At 43.8% G+C, this 18338-nt stretch overlaps 2 protein-coding genes across 9 annotated transcripts in view; one reads left to right on the top strand and one right to left on the bottom strand.

Annotated features, from left to right (window-relative positions):
- Window positions 1-2001: 2001 nt before the first annotated feature.
- On the bottom strand, window positions 2002-16573 carry LOC115599921. Its single transcript, XM_030467607.1, has 3 exons — window positions 16358-16573; window positions 5351-5778; window positions 2002-2031 (listed from the first exon to the last, which is right to left on the bottom strand). The coding sequence occupies exons 1-3, from the start codon at window positions 16571-16573 to the stop codon at window positions 2013-2015; spliced, it is 663 nt and encodes a 220-aa protein (XP_030323467.1). The 3' UTR covers window positions 2002-2012.
- GLIS3 (GLIS family zinc finger 3) overlaps window positions 5210-18338 on the top strand; it is a 145291-nt gene continuing 132162 nt past the window's right edge. For 4 of the 8 annotated variants that reach the window (XM_030467405.1, XM_030467403.1, XM_030467404.1 and 1 more), the window contains exon 1: window positions 5495-5559. The gene's annotated coding sequence lies outside the window, so the exon portion shown is untranslated. Of the gene's footprint in view, window positions 5241-5390; window positions 5459-5494; window positions 5585-18338 lie in introns of those variants that run through there. The other 4 variants (XM_030467407.1, XM_030467406.1, XM_030467402.1 and 1 more) reach the window with 3 other exon arrangements.

Below are 18338 nucleotides of genomic sequence, written 5' to 3'. Positions count from 1 at the left end.
TTCAGCCTCAATTCACATCCTCCCTATAATGCTATTTCTAGCAGCATCAGTCATCACTAAATACTAGAGAATGGAATGGATGTCAGGACAGTTCTGCCTTCTCTGAATGTAAACTAGACAGGTTTGGTTTACTATCATTTGGTCCACATCCAGCTCAATTTGACTTGAAATTCGGTTCTGGCATGAAGACTGAGGTTCCCAGTCAAATGCAGTCCCTCTGTTCTTTCCACCTATTTGATGCAGTGATGTTCACCTTTTGTGACTTAAACCCCAGTGTATGAAATACGTAGTGAAAAGTGTCAGTTAACTATTGGTATCTGACTATGTTAGGTACACTGAATTGCTGCCATGAAAATTCTGTTTATATCTTTGTGAGTTGAAAAATTTATTCTACTGATCAGTTTCAGTTCCAGATTTTTGTGTATTGTAGGAATTTAGAATTCCTGTGCAGTTATTTTTCCTCTACTAATTTTAGTTTCTGACCTTAAAAAATAGCAGAATCATATGCTCTTTGTATTACAAACTAATTTCATTCTTCTAAAACAGTTCTGCACTTATGTTCATACCATATACACATTTTAGTTAAATGACTCTTGTTTACCAGGAGCAGTTTTGTCTGTGTAAGAACAGTGGACAGTCAAACTCAGTTTCTTTAGGGACTTATGTAGATTCTGTATTTCTTTCATGGACAGCTTTTTATGCACCTGCCAGTTTACCTTTAAAAATTTGAATGTTCTTTATACAACACATCCCATTGCAGCATGAGTTGCTGCAGGTGCAGGGAGAGGAACTCATTTGTTGTGTTAGCACTTAGGCCACAGCAGCCTCCACTAGGGCTACAGGCTTGAGGAGGAGTGGCTGGAGAGCTCTCAGCAGAGAGGGACCTGAGGGTGACTGACAGATGGCTGAACATGAGCCAAGTGTGCCAGATGGCCAAGAAGGCAAACAGCATCCTGGCCTCTATGGGGAATAATGTGATCAGCAGGAGAAAGGTGATCTTACCCTTGTACTCAGCCTTGGTGAGGCTGCACCTTGAGTGCTGTGTGTGGTTTTGGGCACCACAGTGCAGAAAGGACATTGAAGTGCTGGAGAGGGTGCAGAGAAAGGCAGCCAGGCTGATGGGGGGTCTGGAGAATAGGTCTTATGAGAGGCTGAAGGAGATGGGGCTGTTCAACCTGGGGAAGAGGAGGCTGAGGGGAGACCTTATCACTATCTATATCTACCTGAAAGGAGGCTACAGTAAGGCAGGTGTTGGCCTCTTCTCCCTAGTGACAAGTGATAGGACAAGAGGAAATGGTTTCAATTTGCACAGGGGAAGTTCAGGTTAAATATTATGAAAAATTTCTTCACTGAAAGAGTGCAACAGTGAAACTGGTTGCCCAGTGAGGTGGTCCAGTCACAGTTTTCCTTCTCACCAGGGAGCCAGTCTATACTCAGATGGGGAGGTTGTTTAAGACTTGCTTTTGCAGCGAAACCAGGAAAACCAAATTCTATGATCTTAGAACATATTAGTACAAGATACCTATTAAACATTATATTGTTCAAGATGCAATTCAGTGATTATATTTTTGTCATGTCACTTTACCTATCAAAAATATGGGTCTCAGGTACACAGTAACTGTTAAAATAGATAATGAAATGGAAAATATGAAGAAAAATTAAATTAGAAATGGTTAGTTGGCAAGGTGCTTTTTTTAATGTGTTGCCATAAAAGTATCTTGAAAAAGCTTTTGCGTATCTGTCTGCATTTAAGAAGTGACTATTCAAACGTTAAGTTAATTTGCCAACCTACTTCTGTTAATTTTCCCTACCCAAGTATTATTCTGTTCTATCTACTCCCTTGGATTCTCTTTAACTGCCACTGTTGCCTGACTGCCCAAAGAATCATTCAACAAGCCCTCCAAAAATTCCAGTAAACAAAATAACCTCCTCTTCAAGCAGATCCTCTCTTGCCACTGAATAAGCTCTTTTCAGACATCTTTAGCCACTTACCATCTCCTTTCAGGGCTCACTCAGAAAGAGGTTTTTTCTCTAGGACAAAGAACACAAGGATTTATATGAGCAGGTGTATTTTCCAGCATGCCTGGTGGGAACACTCATTTGGACAACAAATCCCCATAGCATAAAGAAACCAGAAACAGCCTAGAAAGAGACCAGAGTGAACTGCTGGAGGCTCTGTTATTTCAACATCCAATAAAGGGTATGGGGTCAGAGAAAAAGAAAGCAATTTTTTTTCTCAAAAAATGCAAAAATGCTTCTGTATTTTGCATTTGAAAATCAAAGATTTACTTTAAAGGCTCAATGTAGTATCATGTAGCATATAACTATAAATTTCCTTGAGAGGAAACTAACTAGAAGATTTAATGGACAAAAACCAGTTCTTACCCTCAAGTCTTGGCTTGGTGACAGAGTAAGTTCACAGATGTTGCTGTGGATTCTGACACAGTTAACCTGAATGTATAATTTTCTGAATCCACTACCTTTATTACATGCATGCTTTTAGCTAGAAGGGACAGAATTTGCAGTAAGAAGAACAACTATAATGTAATAAATAATAGTAGTTTTCTGAAGGACTAAGGCACAGTCTTTTCATCATCAGGATGGACACTTTATGTGTGGACTCATGTCCACATGCTTTATGAGTACAGAGCCATGCTGATGGGTATGAACATGCATTACAACGGTGTCACAATAGTTACCCGCTAAGAAACTTCAGCTGTACTCTCTTTTAATATAGCTACTAGTCTTATGTGGTTTATTTTGCTTAAATTTCACTTGGTTCTTCACCACACCAAAAATTAAGGACGATCTTTAGATGTAAATTGCAGAGTCTAATGTTAACTTCAGTAATATGTGATCTGCACCGTCGTCTTTGGTCTCTGCTAAATGTGCATCTCAGCAGGCTTCACCCATGTCAGTAAAATTATTATCCTGCATGTAAAGTGATAAATGCTTATCCTACATTTGCCTTGAGTTTTAGACTGTATTTATCTCAAGGTGGTGCATTTCCAGGATCTCTGTTGAATAACTGAGGCAATTCACTTCCTATATATAAGAATGACTCAATAAACAAAGTAGATTTTTTTTCATGGCTGTCAGATTTACTTTCTGACAGTATTGTGTTTACTTAAGAATTTATTTAAAGAAATTTATTGTTTCAAATTAAAATTAGTATTTGGGCTATTTCCTTTTTAAATCAGCCATTTTTGCTACGTAAACCTGTATAAGCCTGCAATGTGAGTGCCACTATTATTACAATGGCTACTGGGTCAGTCCGGGGATAATCCTTGAAATTTTTAGTGATGAGGTCTAATTAAAATTTAATTACTTAGAAAATTCTAGCATATGGTACCAATAAAAAGGCAATAAACAAAAGATACTTCAACTCACTGGGCTCACAATTCTGTGCTTTAGCATGGTAAAGACCCCTTCTTCAGTTGTTATTTTATTATACTTTTTAAAGTGAGGCACAGTTTACCACTACTTTTAATTATGCTATATACAGCAATTTTATTTACAAGTGACTCACTCCCTAAGTATCCATATACTTGGAAACTAAAAGACTGGAAAACAGTGGAAACTTACAAAAAAAGCTTGAAGCCTCAAAATCTCTATTTTCTGTGTATGTAAAGAACATGCAATATTGTATTCTTAACAACTTCACAGTCAGATTAATTTGATGCAATGTGAGTGAACGCCAAAGGAGCTTAAGCTCAGAGAAGCTTATTCAGCTAAGGAGATCAAGGCTGGCCTGGAGAAGCCCAGTGATCTGGGCACACCATGGTGTGTGTCCCCCTCCTCAATTCTCCACTGAGGGGCTCTTGCTGTGCAGCACGGATACAGGCTCCCTTTCTCCTTGAAAGAAGTGATCAAGACAGCCACAGTGCTACTCTCATTCTTGGAGTACTGAGATTAACATATTTTCTAAGTGCTGCACTGATCTTGCTTTGCAAGAAGGGCCTGAGCCTCATGCCCTCTTGCAGTGCCCACAAACGCAGGTGGGCTTGCCTGCTTGGAGACTTCTCAGCTCCAAATTCTCTGCAATTGGCTGTGCTCTGAACCTGTTTTTTCAGTTATCTTCACTTCGTTTACACGCTCAATTCCGTAGTTACAGCAGAGGAGACTTGAAACGCATGCCAGGGGAAACAACCAACATGTTTCAATTACTGGGCCATGCCCTCCGTGTCTAAGAGACTCCTATCAGTGGATGCAGTGTGACGCATTCTTCTGGGCTGCAATTGCTTCTGCAAGAGGCTGATCGATAATCAGCCTGGGGGCTAAATAGCCCTGGGACTTTCTGGGTGTAGGGGATGCAAAGAGGATCCCCAACTTTTTACTAAAGAAGATCTTGCCTTCGCGTTTCTAAACCGTGCACAGCACAGCGTCATCAAGCTCTTTCATACCCTTTTCCCACCTCTAAGGTACTGTGCCCCTTGTTTACCAGCTCCTCTGCCAGTTTCCCGTAGAGCCCACGGACAGGCCCCCTTACTGCCCCCCTCCAGCCTCCTATAGACTCCCTCGTAGTCCCTGTATGGCTTGCAGGCAGCCCCCAGGCTCCCCTCCAGGCCCCGCAGAGCTCCTAAACCTGACTTTTTCAGCCTCCGTGCAGTCCCGCAACTGCTGTCGCCCCTGCAGGGCACCCCCGCCAGCCTCCGGGCAACCCCCAGCACTCCCATCCCCTCCGTGCCACATCTCCCGCGCCCATGCAGCCCCCCAGCTTCCCCCGGGCACCTCCTGTACCTTACAGAGACCCCAGCAAGACCCCTCCACGGCCCGCGCAGCCCTCAGCCTCTGCAGAGCCGTCTCCCCAGGCCGCAAGGGACCCACTGGCGGCGGGACCTCCCCGCTCCCCTCACCTGGCGGAGCAAGCGGGATAGGCGGCCCCGCTGCGGAGGGGAGCCCGGCGCCGCCGGGGCGGTCCGTCCGGCCGCCGCAAGGGTTAACGGCGGGGGCAGCGGGCACATGACGGCCGCCAGGCTCGGGACGGCGAGGCGAGGCGCGGAGCGGCCCGGTGGGGCTCTGCGCGGGGCTGGACGCTGCCGCGGTGCTGGGGCGGGCGGGAGAGGGCAGCGGGGGAGGCGTGAGGTGAGTGCTGCCCCGGGACGAGCGTATGCGGCGGCCTCGCGCCCCGTCGCGGCTGACCATCTGTGCGGGGGGAGGGGGGAGTGTCGGGGGGGTGTCGGCTCCTCCGCTGCCGTGAGCTGCCCCGTATCCCCACCGCCGGCCCGGGCAGGGAGAGGGTGAGTCGGCGGCTCCTGGTCTGCGTGTCAGAGCGGGGAGGCGGGGGGGGTGTGTAAAGAAAAAGCAAAACAAACCCTCTTGTGGTGAAGTTAACTTCGCAGTTACTCACCTCGCCAACAAGCCGGCCGCGGCGATGAGGACGGAGCGCTCTCTGGGAGGACGGGACAGACACCCGCCCGGGAGATTTGTCATCTCGCTGATGAATAAGCGGAGATAGGTACCGGCCGGAGGAGGCTGCGGAGAGGACGTGATCCTGCCCTCCGGCCGCCTCCGCGGCGGCGGGAACACGGCCGGGCAGCGCCGAGCAGCGCGGGGAGTGTGAGCGGCGTATGAAGCGCGGGAGGTGCGGGGAGTGCGGGCGGTGTGAGCAGCGCGGGAGGTGCGGGAAGCGCGGGCAGCGCGGAGGGCAGCGCGGGCGCGGAGCCTGAGGTCGGCCGGGGGTGCCAGCCAGAACGATGCTGCCTCGCGAAGGACTGTGGCCCCGATGGCCACAAGTGGCGTGTCCGGGGCTGCCAATCGTTCAGGCAGTGCCCCCGGCTGAAAAAAGAGGCACGCAGTGCCCAGTGAGGTGACAGCTCCGCTTCATCTGCGGACCCGCGTGTTGTGAATAACCCCAGCCTCTTAAACTTTAATAGACTTGTAATTCGTGGCTTTCATCTCTGTCCTCCTCTGTCCAGATCTTGGTTAGCTTTTGGCCCAGTGATGTGTTAGCTGCCTGTGGGATGAACCATGGTGAGTGATAAGGGTGACCACAGGTATCTCCTAGGTCATCTGCGCAGTAGCATGTGGTGGTTTCCTGCACTGCCCCTCAATTGGCACTCAAAGTGAGGGCACCAGGGCAGGGCAGGTGCCTGTGATCCTGTCCCCTCTGCATTGCAACTCGCTTGTATAGGGACACGGTTGGTGGTTTCCCATGTCCTGATTGCACTGAAGCTCTCTCCACTGCTGACGCTGCAGTGTTGGCAATTGTGGCTGTACTCCTGGGAAGTCCAAAGTCATTATAGGCAAAGCTAGCAGGGCAACAGCATGCATAAAAGGTGTGTGAAATCAGGAGGTGCAAGAGCCTATGGTGAGTGGTAAGGATGCTCTAGCTATTGACAACATGTCAGACATTGTGCCTCTGAACCCTGTACTCAGTGCTGCCAGATTTAAATTGTTTTCAAACAGCTTGTCTGTAGTTTGTAGCTAGCCCTGATGAGAATAACTTTGCTCCTGGAAAGCTTGTGCTGTGCTGTTACAGCAATCACTTGAAACAGCACAGCTCTGACACAGTCCTGAGAGGAAAAAAGTTACGATGTCTAAATTACCATCGTAGAAAGCGGAGATTTTTCTGGCAGAATGGTAAGAGTAGTTGGTCCCAACTACAGTAGGATATATATCATTCTGTCTGCTGATAACAGCTGCCCTTTTGATGGCAGTTGCAGCAGTATTGGTGACTGTGCTGTGCTCTGTTTGTACAGTCCCTCGCACAAAGGCATTCCTTTCTGTGACTAATCTTCTTAGGAATTATAGTGATGCAAGTAATAAGTAATTAGTATATTTCATTACGCCAGCTCTGAGAAGCTCAATCATGTTTGGGGGCTGGTTGTCTCACACTGCTGTAGAGGAGCTCCTTTGGCTTCCATTTTTCTTGCTTGTTGATGTTGTGTCAAGAATGAATTCTGATGTTTGAGAACTAGAAACTCTCAGATTGTGTGACCGTTTTGTATTTTTTTCTTGCCTGACCACCTGGGCCTAAGAAAAACGTGGTATTACCAGCCTGCTGCTGTTTGGAGTGAAGACCTGGTGGTAGTCCAAGAGTACAGTTGTCAATACATGGATACAAACGACCAGAACAGTGGATGCTAATGCTAGGTATTTATTATTCTTAGTAGTACATGTCTTCAGAGATGCTGGTTGGCATGTAAGGTGGAGAGGAGATTATCTGTAAATTGAGTAGAAATCTTATTTCGTAGTTTCAGTTTTGAAAGTCTTTACTGTAGCTGTGATTTTTAATGTACTTAGAGTCTAATTTCAAGCCTTCAGCTATTTTTTTTATTATTATTTTGATTGACTCATTAGGTGTGTGATGTCTGGGGAGGCAGTGACTTCAGAGTATTTCATCAGGGAGCCACTGACTGGGGATCATCCATAAACTATGTCCACAGAAGAAGGGAAGGGCTGGCAAGCTAGAGCAGAACTTAAAGGGGAGAATCTCCTTTGCGTGGCCTTGTGGTAGCTCAGCCTCATTAGAAAGTAAATGTTTTCCTGGACTTGTGCCAAGGAGATAGTTGGGGGGGAATGGAGGGAGAGGCTTGACAATCCCTGGTCATGGTGGGAATGAGAAAGTCATTTAAATACAGTCTTAGAGCATACAGTCTGGGGGCAGGAACTTAGGGTTCATGTTCTCTGGTGGATGGTAGCTGCTGTAGGGGTGAGGTGGAAGAATGGAAAGGAGGAACTATTCTGTACATTGTCTTTCAGTCTTCTCTTTTGGTTTGGAGTTGTGCTTGCCACTCTGTAGGTGAAGTGCCACTGTCTGATAACTATGTTTGTGAAAGTGTCTCCTGAGCTGGATTTATGACAATTCCTTAAACTGATCTCTGCAGTGGGGTAATTCAGCTTTTGTTTAAGTTGAAATGTATCTTACCTTTTACTTAAGTCAGTGAAGCACTAAGCCAATTCTGATTACAATTCAAAACTGCACTGTTAAATTAGACTATATGGCATGCTGTGCTTCAGGCACAGATTTGTGAATTGTTTTGTTTTGCTCTCTCAAGGATTAGCATTTGTATTTTCTAGGGCTTCAGCTTGAGTTTAAATTTTACTACGTATCATTCTGAAAGTGATTTTATGAATCAGTTACGGATTTTGAGTTATTATGTTGTCATGCTGTTATTGATAGATGCATTGTCATAGGCCTTTGAGTAACATCAGCTTAAAAGAACAGGGACACTTTAGAAGCAGTGAGCAGAAATGTGTTTCCTGCAACATCAGTGGGAGCATGAACAGGTTGCTACAACATCTCACTAATGGATAGAAATACTTCATTAAAAGGTGCCTAGTCCTTGTGTTGCTTTGACAACAAAAGAATTTGTCAGCACAGCCATTCAGTCTTAGGAAAGTGTTATTTTCTGTGGGTCTCTTTGTATGCTTGGGATTTTTTGAGTGTTTTATCTTAATATGTTAAGCTTCGACGCTCTTCAGGATTTCTAATCTTATTTCTACATAAGCTGTTTGGTGGTCAGTCAGACTTTCAGAATATAATTCATGTCCAGTTAGCATTTACTTAGTTATATATTCTGTAATACACCTCTAGGTAATCCGTTGTTTTGATTTGAATCAGTATGGCCACCCTTACTTGGATATGAGAAGGACCTGATATCATGACTAAAGTCGTGTTGTCACTAGTTTCACCTAATTAGTAAAAAGTCAATTGTGAACAAGTAAATTGTACTGCAAATACAACAGAATAATAATTTTAGAAAATGGGTAAAATTATGCTCTCTGAGGTGAGAACAAAAGTGCTGATTTGCATGTTAATGTTACACATTTTCATGATAGAATCAGGAAGGAGCATAGCAGAAGAAATGCAGAGAAATTGCTGAACTTGTTTCTGCTTTCATTAAAAAAAAAAAAAAAAAAAGGTTGTACTTTCAGGTCACTTGGTTCAAAATACATCTTACTAGCATGAAGACGGAAACCAAAGGGCCCACAGACCTTTCTTCATGTGTAATAAAACTGGAAGTAACCAGTGATAAAAGTGAGACAATGGTAACACGTAACACTGATAGTCATTGTAAGACGTAATAGTACTATAGAAGAATAGCGAAGGAGACCAACCTAGTAACAACACAGGTTAGGGCTGGTAGGTCTGAGTAAGCTATATATAAATATCCTTTTCTTGATTAAACTAAAGGTGCTTTTGTCATGTGTAGTCTTTTCCTGATTGTATTAATACTTTTATAATGTAGTTAAAATTGCAGACAAAAGTTACTGGCAAGAATAATTTTTATTTGTAGACAATTTATAGTGGCATGGTATATAACCTTGCCAGCAAAACAACTGCCTTTGTTTGTGTGTCCTTTTCTAAGGATCTAGTCACCTGTGTTAGGGCAAGTCACATTCTGCTTTTAAAACAAGCTCTTGAGAATTTAAGAACATTCAGCTCTCTCTGTCCTTGGTTGAATTGCAGAGAGTGATTTATGCTTCAGCCAGGCATGGAAAGAAATAATACTGCTTTTAATTGGTGTGTCTTACAATTACAAAATATAAGGAAAAACCCAACAAAAAATAGGATGCAGAAGAAATCTTTAACGAGCACTTAAGTGTGGTTTGGGCACATCTCTTTATTTATGTCAGTAGGGATTTTGCTCTTGCCTTTGAAGATCATGGCCCTTTCATTATCTGCAAGTTTCGGCTGGTGAGTGTGTGTGAATATCTGTGTGCATATGTATACACAGACAGTGAGATGGCTTTTACTCTAATCTCAAAGTGTGCTGTGAATGCAGTTTTGTGAAAGTAAGAGCTTTTTTTCACAGACAGAGAAAACTGAGACATTGCAGTCATAATAAACGAAGGGTTAAATATGAAGGTTTTACATTAAAGTCAGTCATGAATATTCTGGTCATAACCTTATTGTCTTCAGTGTTGAAAATCTTACATGCTGAAGGTAAAAGTTAGGGTTCAGTGTTTAGCTGAATCAAGATCATGATACGTCATTAAAACCTTAATGTACACATGAATTCAAACCATAACTGAAGCTTTTCTTCAGTTTTATTTCTACTTATTTTATTCCTGTGAACTAGTTAATCAGGCACCGAGTCTGTGATTGACAAATGCTTTAACAAGTACTTCATGTTAATCATATGAACCTAGTGGTGAAAGTATGCTGTTCAGCTGAGTTAGGGGTGAAGTTCCCTCTCTGCTGTATCTCATCCCCATGGTTTACACTGACAAGCACAGCTTTTGCCTACAAATCTTATTTTTATGTCAAGAAATGTTTGGATCTGGTTGATTCTGCCTTCAAGTAGACTGTGGCTGACATAATTTCTCAAACCTTTTACCAGTCCTGTCTTCTAAGATTTAAGTACCAGGAAAATGTAACCTCAAAAATTATTGTTATAATTTGACAGATCTCCTTGAAAGTTTGCTACCATATGATTAGTTTTGAATTATAGCATGTCTACAGACCTACAATAAGAATTTACTTATGAAATGATAGTTATGATTAGGAATGATCCTGTGCAATGCTGTTGTGAAGTGCGAGAGTTTGAGGGATCGTAGAGGCATTTCTGTGGTTTTGCTGTTCCCTCTTCATTTGTTGTATGCACATGCCTTGGAATGAGAACTACTATGGCTTTCCTGTTTTGTCTGTATCTGCAGAGTGCTGTGTGTGCTTTTCAGCACCATTTTAATTAAGAGACCCAGGAGACGGCAGAGAAAGGGGCGATAGCTGTGTTCATCCTAATGACTCTCCCTGTCAGAGAGTCTTTTCTTTGCCTTGCACTTGCACTCAGTGGCAGTACTATTTAACCTTCATCCTGTAAGTCCCAAGAAACGAGGGGTTATAAATAGAAAGCCATTATGTCAAGTCCCGCGGTCCCCAGGACTGCCAGTCCCACAGTCTTCAAAGCCAAACCAGCAAGAATTTGGAAAGACTTTCTCCCCATGCACAGGTGGAAGTAAGACTACTTGACTTATTGCTATTAGTAAAAGCATTTCTTCTCCACTTTCACATGGCCAGATGGTACCAATTTCAGCAGATGTAATCTAGGCTCTTTTTTCTTTACTACTCTCTTGCTACAATGGAAGAGATCCTGAAACAAAAGGTTTTGCTATTTTCCAACAGAATTAATTAATTGATTATTCCCAGGGGCTTTGTATTACACAGCAGTTGCCCTAAGATTGTTTATAAGCAGTGCACTTTGACTTTGATATGCTAACCTAACCTCTTGACTCAACAAATGGCGATAGTAATTTTATGTTCTGCGGCACCAGAATTTTGTGAGTGCCACCAGAAATAGTCTTGGATGTGTGAACAAAGCTTTCCACTAGGGTATAACAGCTACTTACTGATAAAAGCATCAAGGTAGTCATGCTTTTTAGAGTGCTTGGTTTGTACAGGATATACAGCACTTAGAAACATGTCTTGATCATGGATTTGCAATCCATTTTTTGGAACCAAAATTTATGCTGTAGGAAATAATGATGCATAGCCAGGTCAAAATTTGGAGGCTTGTGCTCTGTAAGTGTTCATGCATCATAGATTTACTCATCTATGAGAAAGTCCTTGTCTGTCTGCTCTTGGGACTTTGAAGTTAAAACAGGACTTCTAAATTCTGTTTTTAAATTTTATTTCTTAACTCTGGTCATTTCAGAGATGGGGAAACTCTTTTGGAGGAGCTTTGGTGTCCTACTCTCAAAACTTAATGTACAGAGAGATACGAGTAGGACTGATGTTATAATATGCATTGTATTACTATGTTGTGCATATGAAAAGGAAAAACAGTATAATGGTGGATTTTTTTCAGTATAGAAACATCAGAAAAATGTGCTAGTAGAGTAATTTAAATTTTTTTTTGTAGGAGTGTACACTTTTGTGTACCCATATTAGATATTTTCACATAGAAATTAGGTTCAAAATATAGGCATAATAGAACTCATGTGGTTCTGGAAATTTAGTCTCTCATTTTGTTTGTCACGTATATTTGACCGCTTTCTGTGGATAATCTAGTTTTACACCTTTAAGGTTTACTTAGGCCTAGAAAGACATCTTTACTTGGCAGTACCTGCTGAGGTGAACATGAGTTGGAGAGACATCAGTAGGAAGGGGGAGGGGGGGGGGAGGGGGGCAAGGGTGGAAGCAGTAAAGTAAAGCATGAGACCATAACCCGGCCAGCACTGGTCTTCAGCGTGTCTTACTAACACAGATTCTTTGGCAGAATTTTTGTAATAAAAAGTAAATTTTGAAATCCAGCTTTCTACTGTGTGTTCAATTAAGAAGTTAATTTTTTAAAGTGTGTAAATTTCAAGTTCAAATTAGAACTGTGATCTAAATGTAATAGTGGTCAAAACTTACATTTTCAAGGATTTATTACCAAAGTATCAGCATTTCATACACATTTGAGTAGTAGTCTGTTTTTATAGAAAGCCTAGTAGCTGTTCTTTCTGCTTGTCTTATTCACTCTGCACAGGCAATGGACTTGTGAGAATGAGCTGAACTATGTTCACGTATACGTTCAACACGTATACTATTTCTTTTACTTACTGAACAAAAACATGTTTTTAAAGTCCATCAAGAAGTATTAAAGGTGCTGGTGAAGGTTGTTGACGAATGTGGCAACAACCTTATATTTTGTGGCAGACACCCTATATTTTTACCTCAGTGTTATTCATACACTGGGGACAGGGTCCCGCTGGGAGATTTGGATCCTTAGTCTGAATCACTATGGTAATATTTAACATGCCTGTGGCAGTTCATTCAAAGTACAGGATCTGATTTTCCTGTCCTGTAGGAAAGTACGTTTTAACCTTAATGCAGCTTGGATTTGGCTGATGGAGGATTTCCACTGTGACTGAAATACCATGCAGAGGTGCACGTGGTGCAGGTGGTACGGCTGCTGCAGCTCCAGCTACCATGTCTGGTGAAGTCTGGTGAAGAGGTCCCACGTGCACACGTAGGGAGGGCAGAGTCAGCCTGTTGGCTTTTGGTCTTCTTTGTTGTGACTTTGCTTTGAGATATGTATGGCAAGACTTTCTAGAGTGGACAGCTCTCAGCCATTTCCTTGCATCCCCCACTCTCCCTGGCAGCAGGTGACATTGCACCTGTGGGGAGTTCAAGCCTTGCAGACTGGTTTGGCCTTCTGTTCCAACCTGACTGGTTTACTCAAACCACATGTGTGTATCTGACTAAGACTATGGTATAGTTGTGAAGAGTGCACATAAAAATACTTGAGATGGGACTTAAAGAAGCAAATCTGGACCTTTGCTAGTAAAAGGCAGAAACTTGTGCAGATAGGCATGGATACCTTTTGTTCTCCACTGAAAAGACAGCGGTCATCTTTCTGTGGTGCCTTCAGTGTTCAGTTTGTTATGTGGCATGAAAAATTGTAATGTATTTTATTTCTTACATTCTTGCAAATGTGACTGTAATTTTTTTTTTTTATTTTTATTTTTTTTTTTTTTTTTTTTAGCAAAATGACCCAGTTAGCTAGTATTCCTGTGTAAGATGAGCATGTTTCCTGCTGGGGATCATTAAGGCTTTTCCTTATCCTAGAAATAGTTGACAGGCATTAAATCTTGGGATTGAGATTACTTGTACTTTCTTTTTTCCCAGAGGCTCTGGAAGAAGAAGCAGCCCCAATGCTGCTAATATGTGTGAGAGCTGTGAACTTGGTCAGGGATAATAATGTGTCTTCAGTTGCCAGGAGAGCCTTGTTTCACTTTTGAACAGTAACTGCACAGGTCTATGTGAACTGCACAGATCTACACAAGTGTTAATCAGTAAACTGCTTGAGTCACACTTGGAATATCTTTAACATACTTGTTTTGCTCTCTAGTGCTGTTGTTTTTATGTGTCAGTTGGCACAGTCTGAAAAAAAAAGATGTTCATCAGTATTCTGTGCAGTTCCTTATGCAGAAAGCTTGACTCAGGAGTTGTTTTCTTTTTCAGATATTTTCTATAATCAGTAGTCAGCAGTTTTAAAGCCTGGTTATTGACAACGTTTAGGTACAGCAAAGTGATTAAGTGATAATGATCTTAGTTTTATCCAGCATGAGACATTTTCCAGCTTTGTGTAGGCTTCGGTGGCCTTGAAATGCTTGAAAAAGAACACAGGATCTGTCAAGGCAAGGAAATAAATACTTTAAGCTCTGACAGATTTTGGGGATTCTGAAGATTCTGAAGACAGAGGGGATGGATCTTGGTGGACTTTTTTGTTTAGTATGGGACATTACAAAAGGGCCTAGCTGAGAACATTAACCCCCTGGGTTTAGTTCTGCAGTTCAGATTGAGTGGATGATGGCCTCTATAGACAAATAGGAGCTGCTTCATGTTCACAAGCCTTGATCCCCATGGGAGATTTCAACCACGATGCTATCTGCTGGAGGGACAGCACAGCAATCACTAACAATCCAGGAAGGTCCTGGATTGCACTGGTGATCATTTCTTTCTCCAAGTAGTAGAGGAAGCAGTGAGGAAGGGTGCTGTACTGGACCTTTTTCTAACCAACAAGGAGGGCCAGCTGAGACATGTGAATCTCAAGAGTGACCATGAAATGGTGGAATTCGGTATCCTTAGAGCAATGAGGAGTGTGCAAAGCAAGCCCACTACCCTGCATTCAGGAGAGCAGACTTTGACTACAGAATCATAGAATCTGATGAGTTGGAAGCGACCCATCAGGATCACCAAGTCCTAACTCCAGTCCCTGTGTAGGTCACCCCCAGAATCACACCATGTGCCTGAGAGCATCATCCAAACAGTTCTTGAGCTCAGGCAGGCTTGGTGCTGTGATCACTTCCCTGGAGAGCTTGTTCCAGTGCTCAACTGCCCTCTGGGTGAAAAACTTTCTCCTCATATCTAACCTAAACTCCCCACAGCACATCCTCCTACCATTCCCTCGGGTCCTATTGTTGGTTGACAGAAGATGTCAGTGCCTGCTCCTCCTCCTTCCCAAGTGAGGAAGCAGTGAGCTGCCATGAGGTCTCCCCTCAGTCTCCTTTCCTCCAGGCTGAACAGACCCAGTGCCTTTAGCAGCTCCTGATACGACTTTCCCTCTAAACCCTTCACCAACCTCACAGCCCTCCTCTGAACACTCTACGGTAGCTCTGTCTCCTTTTTGTACTGTGGTACCCAAAACTGCACACAGTACTCAAGACGTCTCAGGGGTATGCTTGGCAGGGTAATAAGGGATAAAGCCCTGGAGGGGAGAGGAGCCAAGTAAAGCTGCTCAATATTCAAGGGTGTCACCTCCTCCAAGCCCAAAAGGAATGCATCTCAACAAAGAGGAAGTCAGAAAAATGCCAGGAGGATGCAGCAGGGAGAGGTTTGTCAGCATGGCCTCTCTCCATGGCTGAAGGCTTTGCTTCAGAACAGGTGACCCAGCAGGTGGTCAAATGTCTTAAGTCTTCCTGCTGCGTTGCTTGGAAATGGGAGACGGGGATAGTGTGAGGAAGAGGAACTGTGTTGCAGCTAAGTTCACAGTCCACAATGAGGCATTCTTCCCTTTTGCTTCTCTGTTGGGACCCTGCTAGAAAGCATTGCCTGCAGTGTCTGGAACTTTGCTTTTGAAAGACGTGTGCTCTGAAAAGGTTCTGCATCTTTATTCATTGTCTACAAAGGCAATCATTCATCTCAGGGCCATCATGTCCAAGTGCAGAACAGGCCCATCAGCAGGGCTGGCCAGGTGCTCCCCTGCAGCCTCTTGGGCACAGGAGGTCCCTGGAGCTGTGTCCCCACGTGCCACTCAGTGCCTCCCTGCCCACCTTCTTCTCCTAGCAGCAGGCTTTTTGTTGTTGTGCCTTGGGTGCAGATGGGAGCCCTTCTGCAGGGATCTTCTGCACACCCTCTGCCTGGCTCTCTTCCATTTCTGGTGGGTGGGCAGTTCCACCAGGTACTCCTGGTAGTCATTCTCCGCTCTACTGTGTGCCGGATGCAGCTGACAGGGGAGCTGCAGAGCGGGCATGCAGCTGTCAAGAGGGCCCAGTGCTGGATGCAGACAAAGCAGAAGGTGTGGGAGCAGGTGTCAAGGTAGGCTTTGTTGTCCACCTCTTGCAGGCAGATAGGGCACTGGTCACCTGCTGCTGCCTCCTGCTGCCCTGCCCATTGCAGCTGGCTCATGCCCGATGCCATGTCCTGCCAAGAGACATGCAGAGGTCTGAGCTTTTCTGGCGGCAGGAATGGAAGAGCAAGGAAAGCCCCCACAGGTGGTGAGAGAGGGGAGGTAAGGGCCTGGAGAAGGGTCCCCTTGCAGGCTGGAGAGTGTCCATCCAGCCCCACAGGCTGCCTTCCTCCTGTGCCTGCCCCCCTTGGCTCCCCACAAGCTCCCGCTGCCCCCGCTCCAGGGCCCTGTGGCCCCTGCACTGTTCCCCCAGCGCCAGGCACCCAGCATGACTTGAGCTAGCACATGGCAGGTACCTGCAGGAGGTGGTGGTCAGGGAAGGTGGGAGCCTTCAGTGGTGCCTGGGAGCCCGACAGCCTCCTCAAGCCCACAGTCTTGGGACAGTAGGTCACATCACAGAGGTTTCTAGGGCAGCCACTGTCAAGCAGGGTTAGCAAACACCTCAAAGGGGGAACGCCCCTGCTCCACAGGGTATTGGCCATATTCTGGTTGCTTTTTGGACTGGGCTTCATCTCGGGCTTATCAGATGAGAGAGAGTTTTAACCCACTCCAATTTAAACCATTGTATGATTCTATGATAATTAGTTTTAGGGACAGGATTACCAGCAATCCTGATCAGGTTTTCTTGGTGACTCTTGGTACTTCTCCTGCATAATGTACAGGAGGCTTACTCATTTTTATGTGAAAGGTAGTGCACAGATTCCTATTGTAAGACATTGCTTTGGAGTACTTATTTCAGGTTACTTCCCCCTCTCCCTCCCCCCCGCCTCATCTTTCATGCTTCAGGTATGGTACAACTCTTAAACACAAATGATGTTCAGGCAACTCTTGAACACAAATGATGGGAGGTAGTGATTTATATTGACTATGACTCTAGAATCTTTATCTCTAGTCCTCAAGATTTTGTTTAAGAAAATAAAAATAGCTGGTGATACAAAAATGCATGTTGCACCATGTGTTATAAAGGCCTCAGGCAACTTACAAAATTTCCCTGAAGAGTGTTTGGCTTAATGCCAAAAAGGATCTACTTTACACAGGAACTGTAAAATCCCTCAAGAGTATTAGGCATATTGCCAATACTTACCCATTCCATCTTAAGAGTGTAATTTAACTGCTCTTATACCCCTGTCCTCTGCTTTGTGGGTCTTGACAATGAACTTTAACACAAATTGCAACCATCCAAAGTACCATATAACAAAGGGGTAGATTTAAGTAAAGCTTATATTTAGAATTTTCTTGGACCAAAAGTTATTATTTCAGACTGGGGCAAACCAGTTGAATGTGACAGGGTGTATTTATCAATAGCTTTATGATACCTGTTTTCACCAGGGTCACAGGCTGCTGTTGTCAGTAGCATCAAAGGAGTATCTCCAGCTGCCAGGAAGGTGTGGGTAAGCCAGATGGGGTGGTGACACCAAGCTCATGACCTCATGGGCAGCATCTAATGGGGGTCTCAGTATGCCTTTGAATGTTCTCTCCAGATAAATTCCCAAAGGATAAAGTCAAGGCACCTGAACGGTGGTGACTCTTCCAGGAATGTAGCGTTTCCTTTTATTTTCTCCACTGACACTGATTAAAGGATGATTATATGTTTTGCACTTTCATTATCCTAAAAATGGCTAAATGCATTTTGTATCCTCCAAGTTCACACAGAGGAAAATCTGATGCTGCAGGTCAAGCTATCATAAAGAATCAATCTAAACCAAGCCAAACTACTATCTTTTCGCTTGACTTTGTTGTGAGAATCTTCAGCTAAGTTCTTAATTTTTCAGGTTTGTTGTATCACCAGGAGGGGGCACTAACAAAATCTGTTTTCAGACAGAGAGGTGCACGTTCCAGACACCTTTTTTTAGGGGAAATTTGGAATAAAAATCTAGTTGAAATATGACATTCTGGAAGTTTTGTACCTGAAAATTCTTGAAAGCTGCATTAAGGCTGCCTCTCCCTCTGAGTGTAGTAAGATTTTAGTATTTTGATGTGAGTATGGATAGGTCACTTAAATTTGCTGTGCCCTCTACTAATTCGAAAAATTTGGGTAATTTATTTTTACAATTATACAGTACTTTGAGATGTTCACCTGGAGTGCAATTTACTGATGTGAAACAAAAAATTAATTTCAGGGCTGTGTGTGCAGCTACAGAGAGAGAACTGGTTGTTTGTGCCTTTAAGTGAAGGGCAGGAGGCCAAAAAGCAACCTGGTTGAGGGTAGATTTATGTGAATTCCGAACTTCGTAGATGCATTTGACTTTCCTGTGTATTATTACCATTGTGTTCTTG

Source organism: Calypte anna, chromosome Z, assembly GCF_003957555.1.
Source record: "Calypte anna isolate BGI_N300 chromosome Z, bCalAnn1_v1.p, whole genome shotgun sequence".
NCBI classification, from domain to species: Eukaryota; Metazoa; Chordata; class Aves; order Apodiformes; family Trochilidae; genus Calypte; species Calypte anna.
The sequence above is the reverse complement of the archived record's forward strand: the minus strand, read 5'-3'. Positions and strand labels throughout refer to the sequence as shown.

What these genes read in the sequence shown, in the direction of transcription:
- LOC115599921 (XM_030467607.1), bottom strand. Translation starts at nt 16,573, where the DNA reads ATGAAGCCCAGTCCAAAAAGCAACCAGAATATGGCCAATACCCTGTGG. An exon ending in CTGACCACCACCTCCTGCAG is followed by an intron (nt 5,779 to 16,357) that starts GTACCTGCCATG and finishes CTCTTTTTTCAG; the next exon opens with CCGGGGGCACTGCCTGAACG.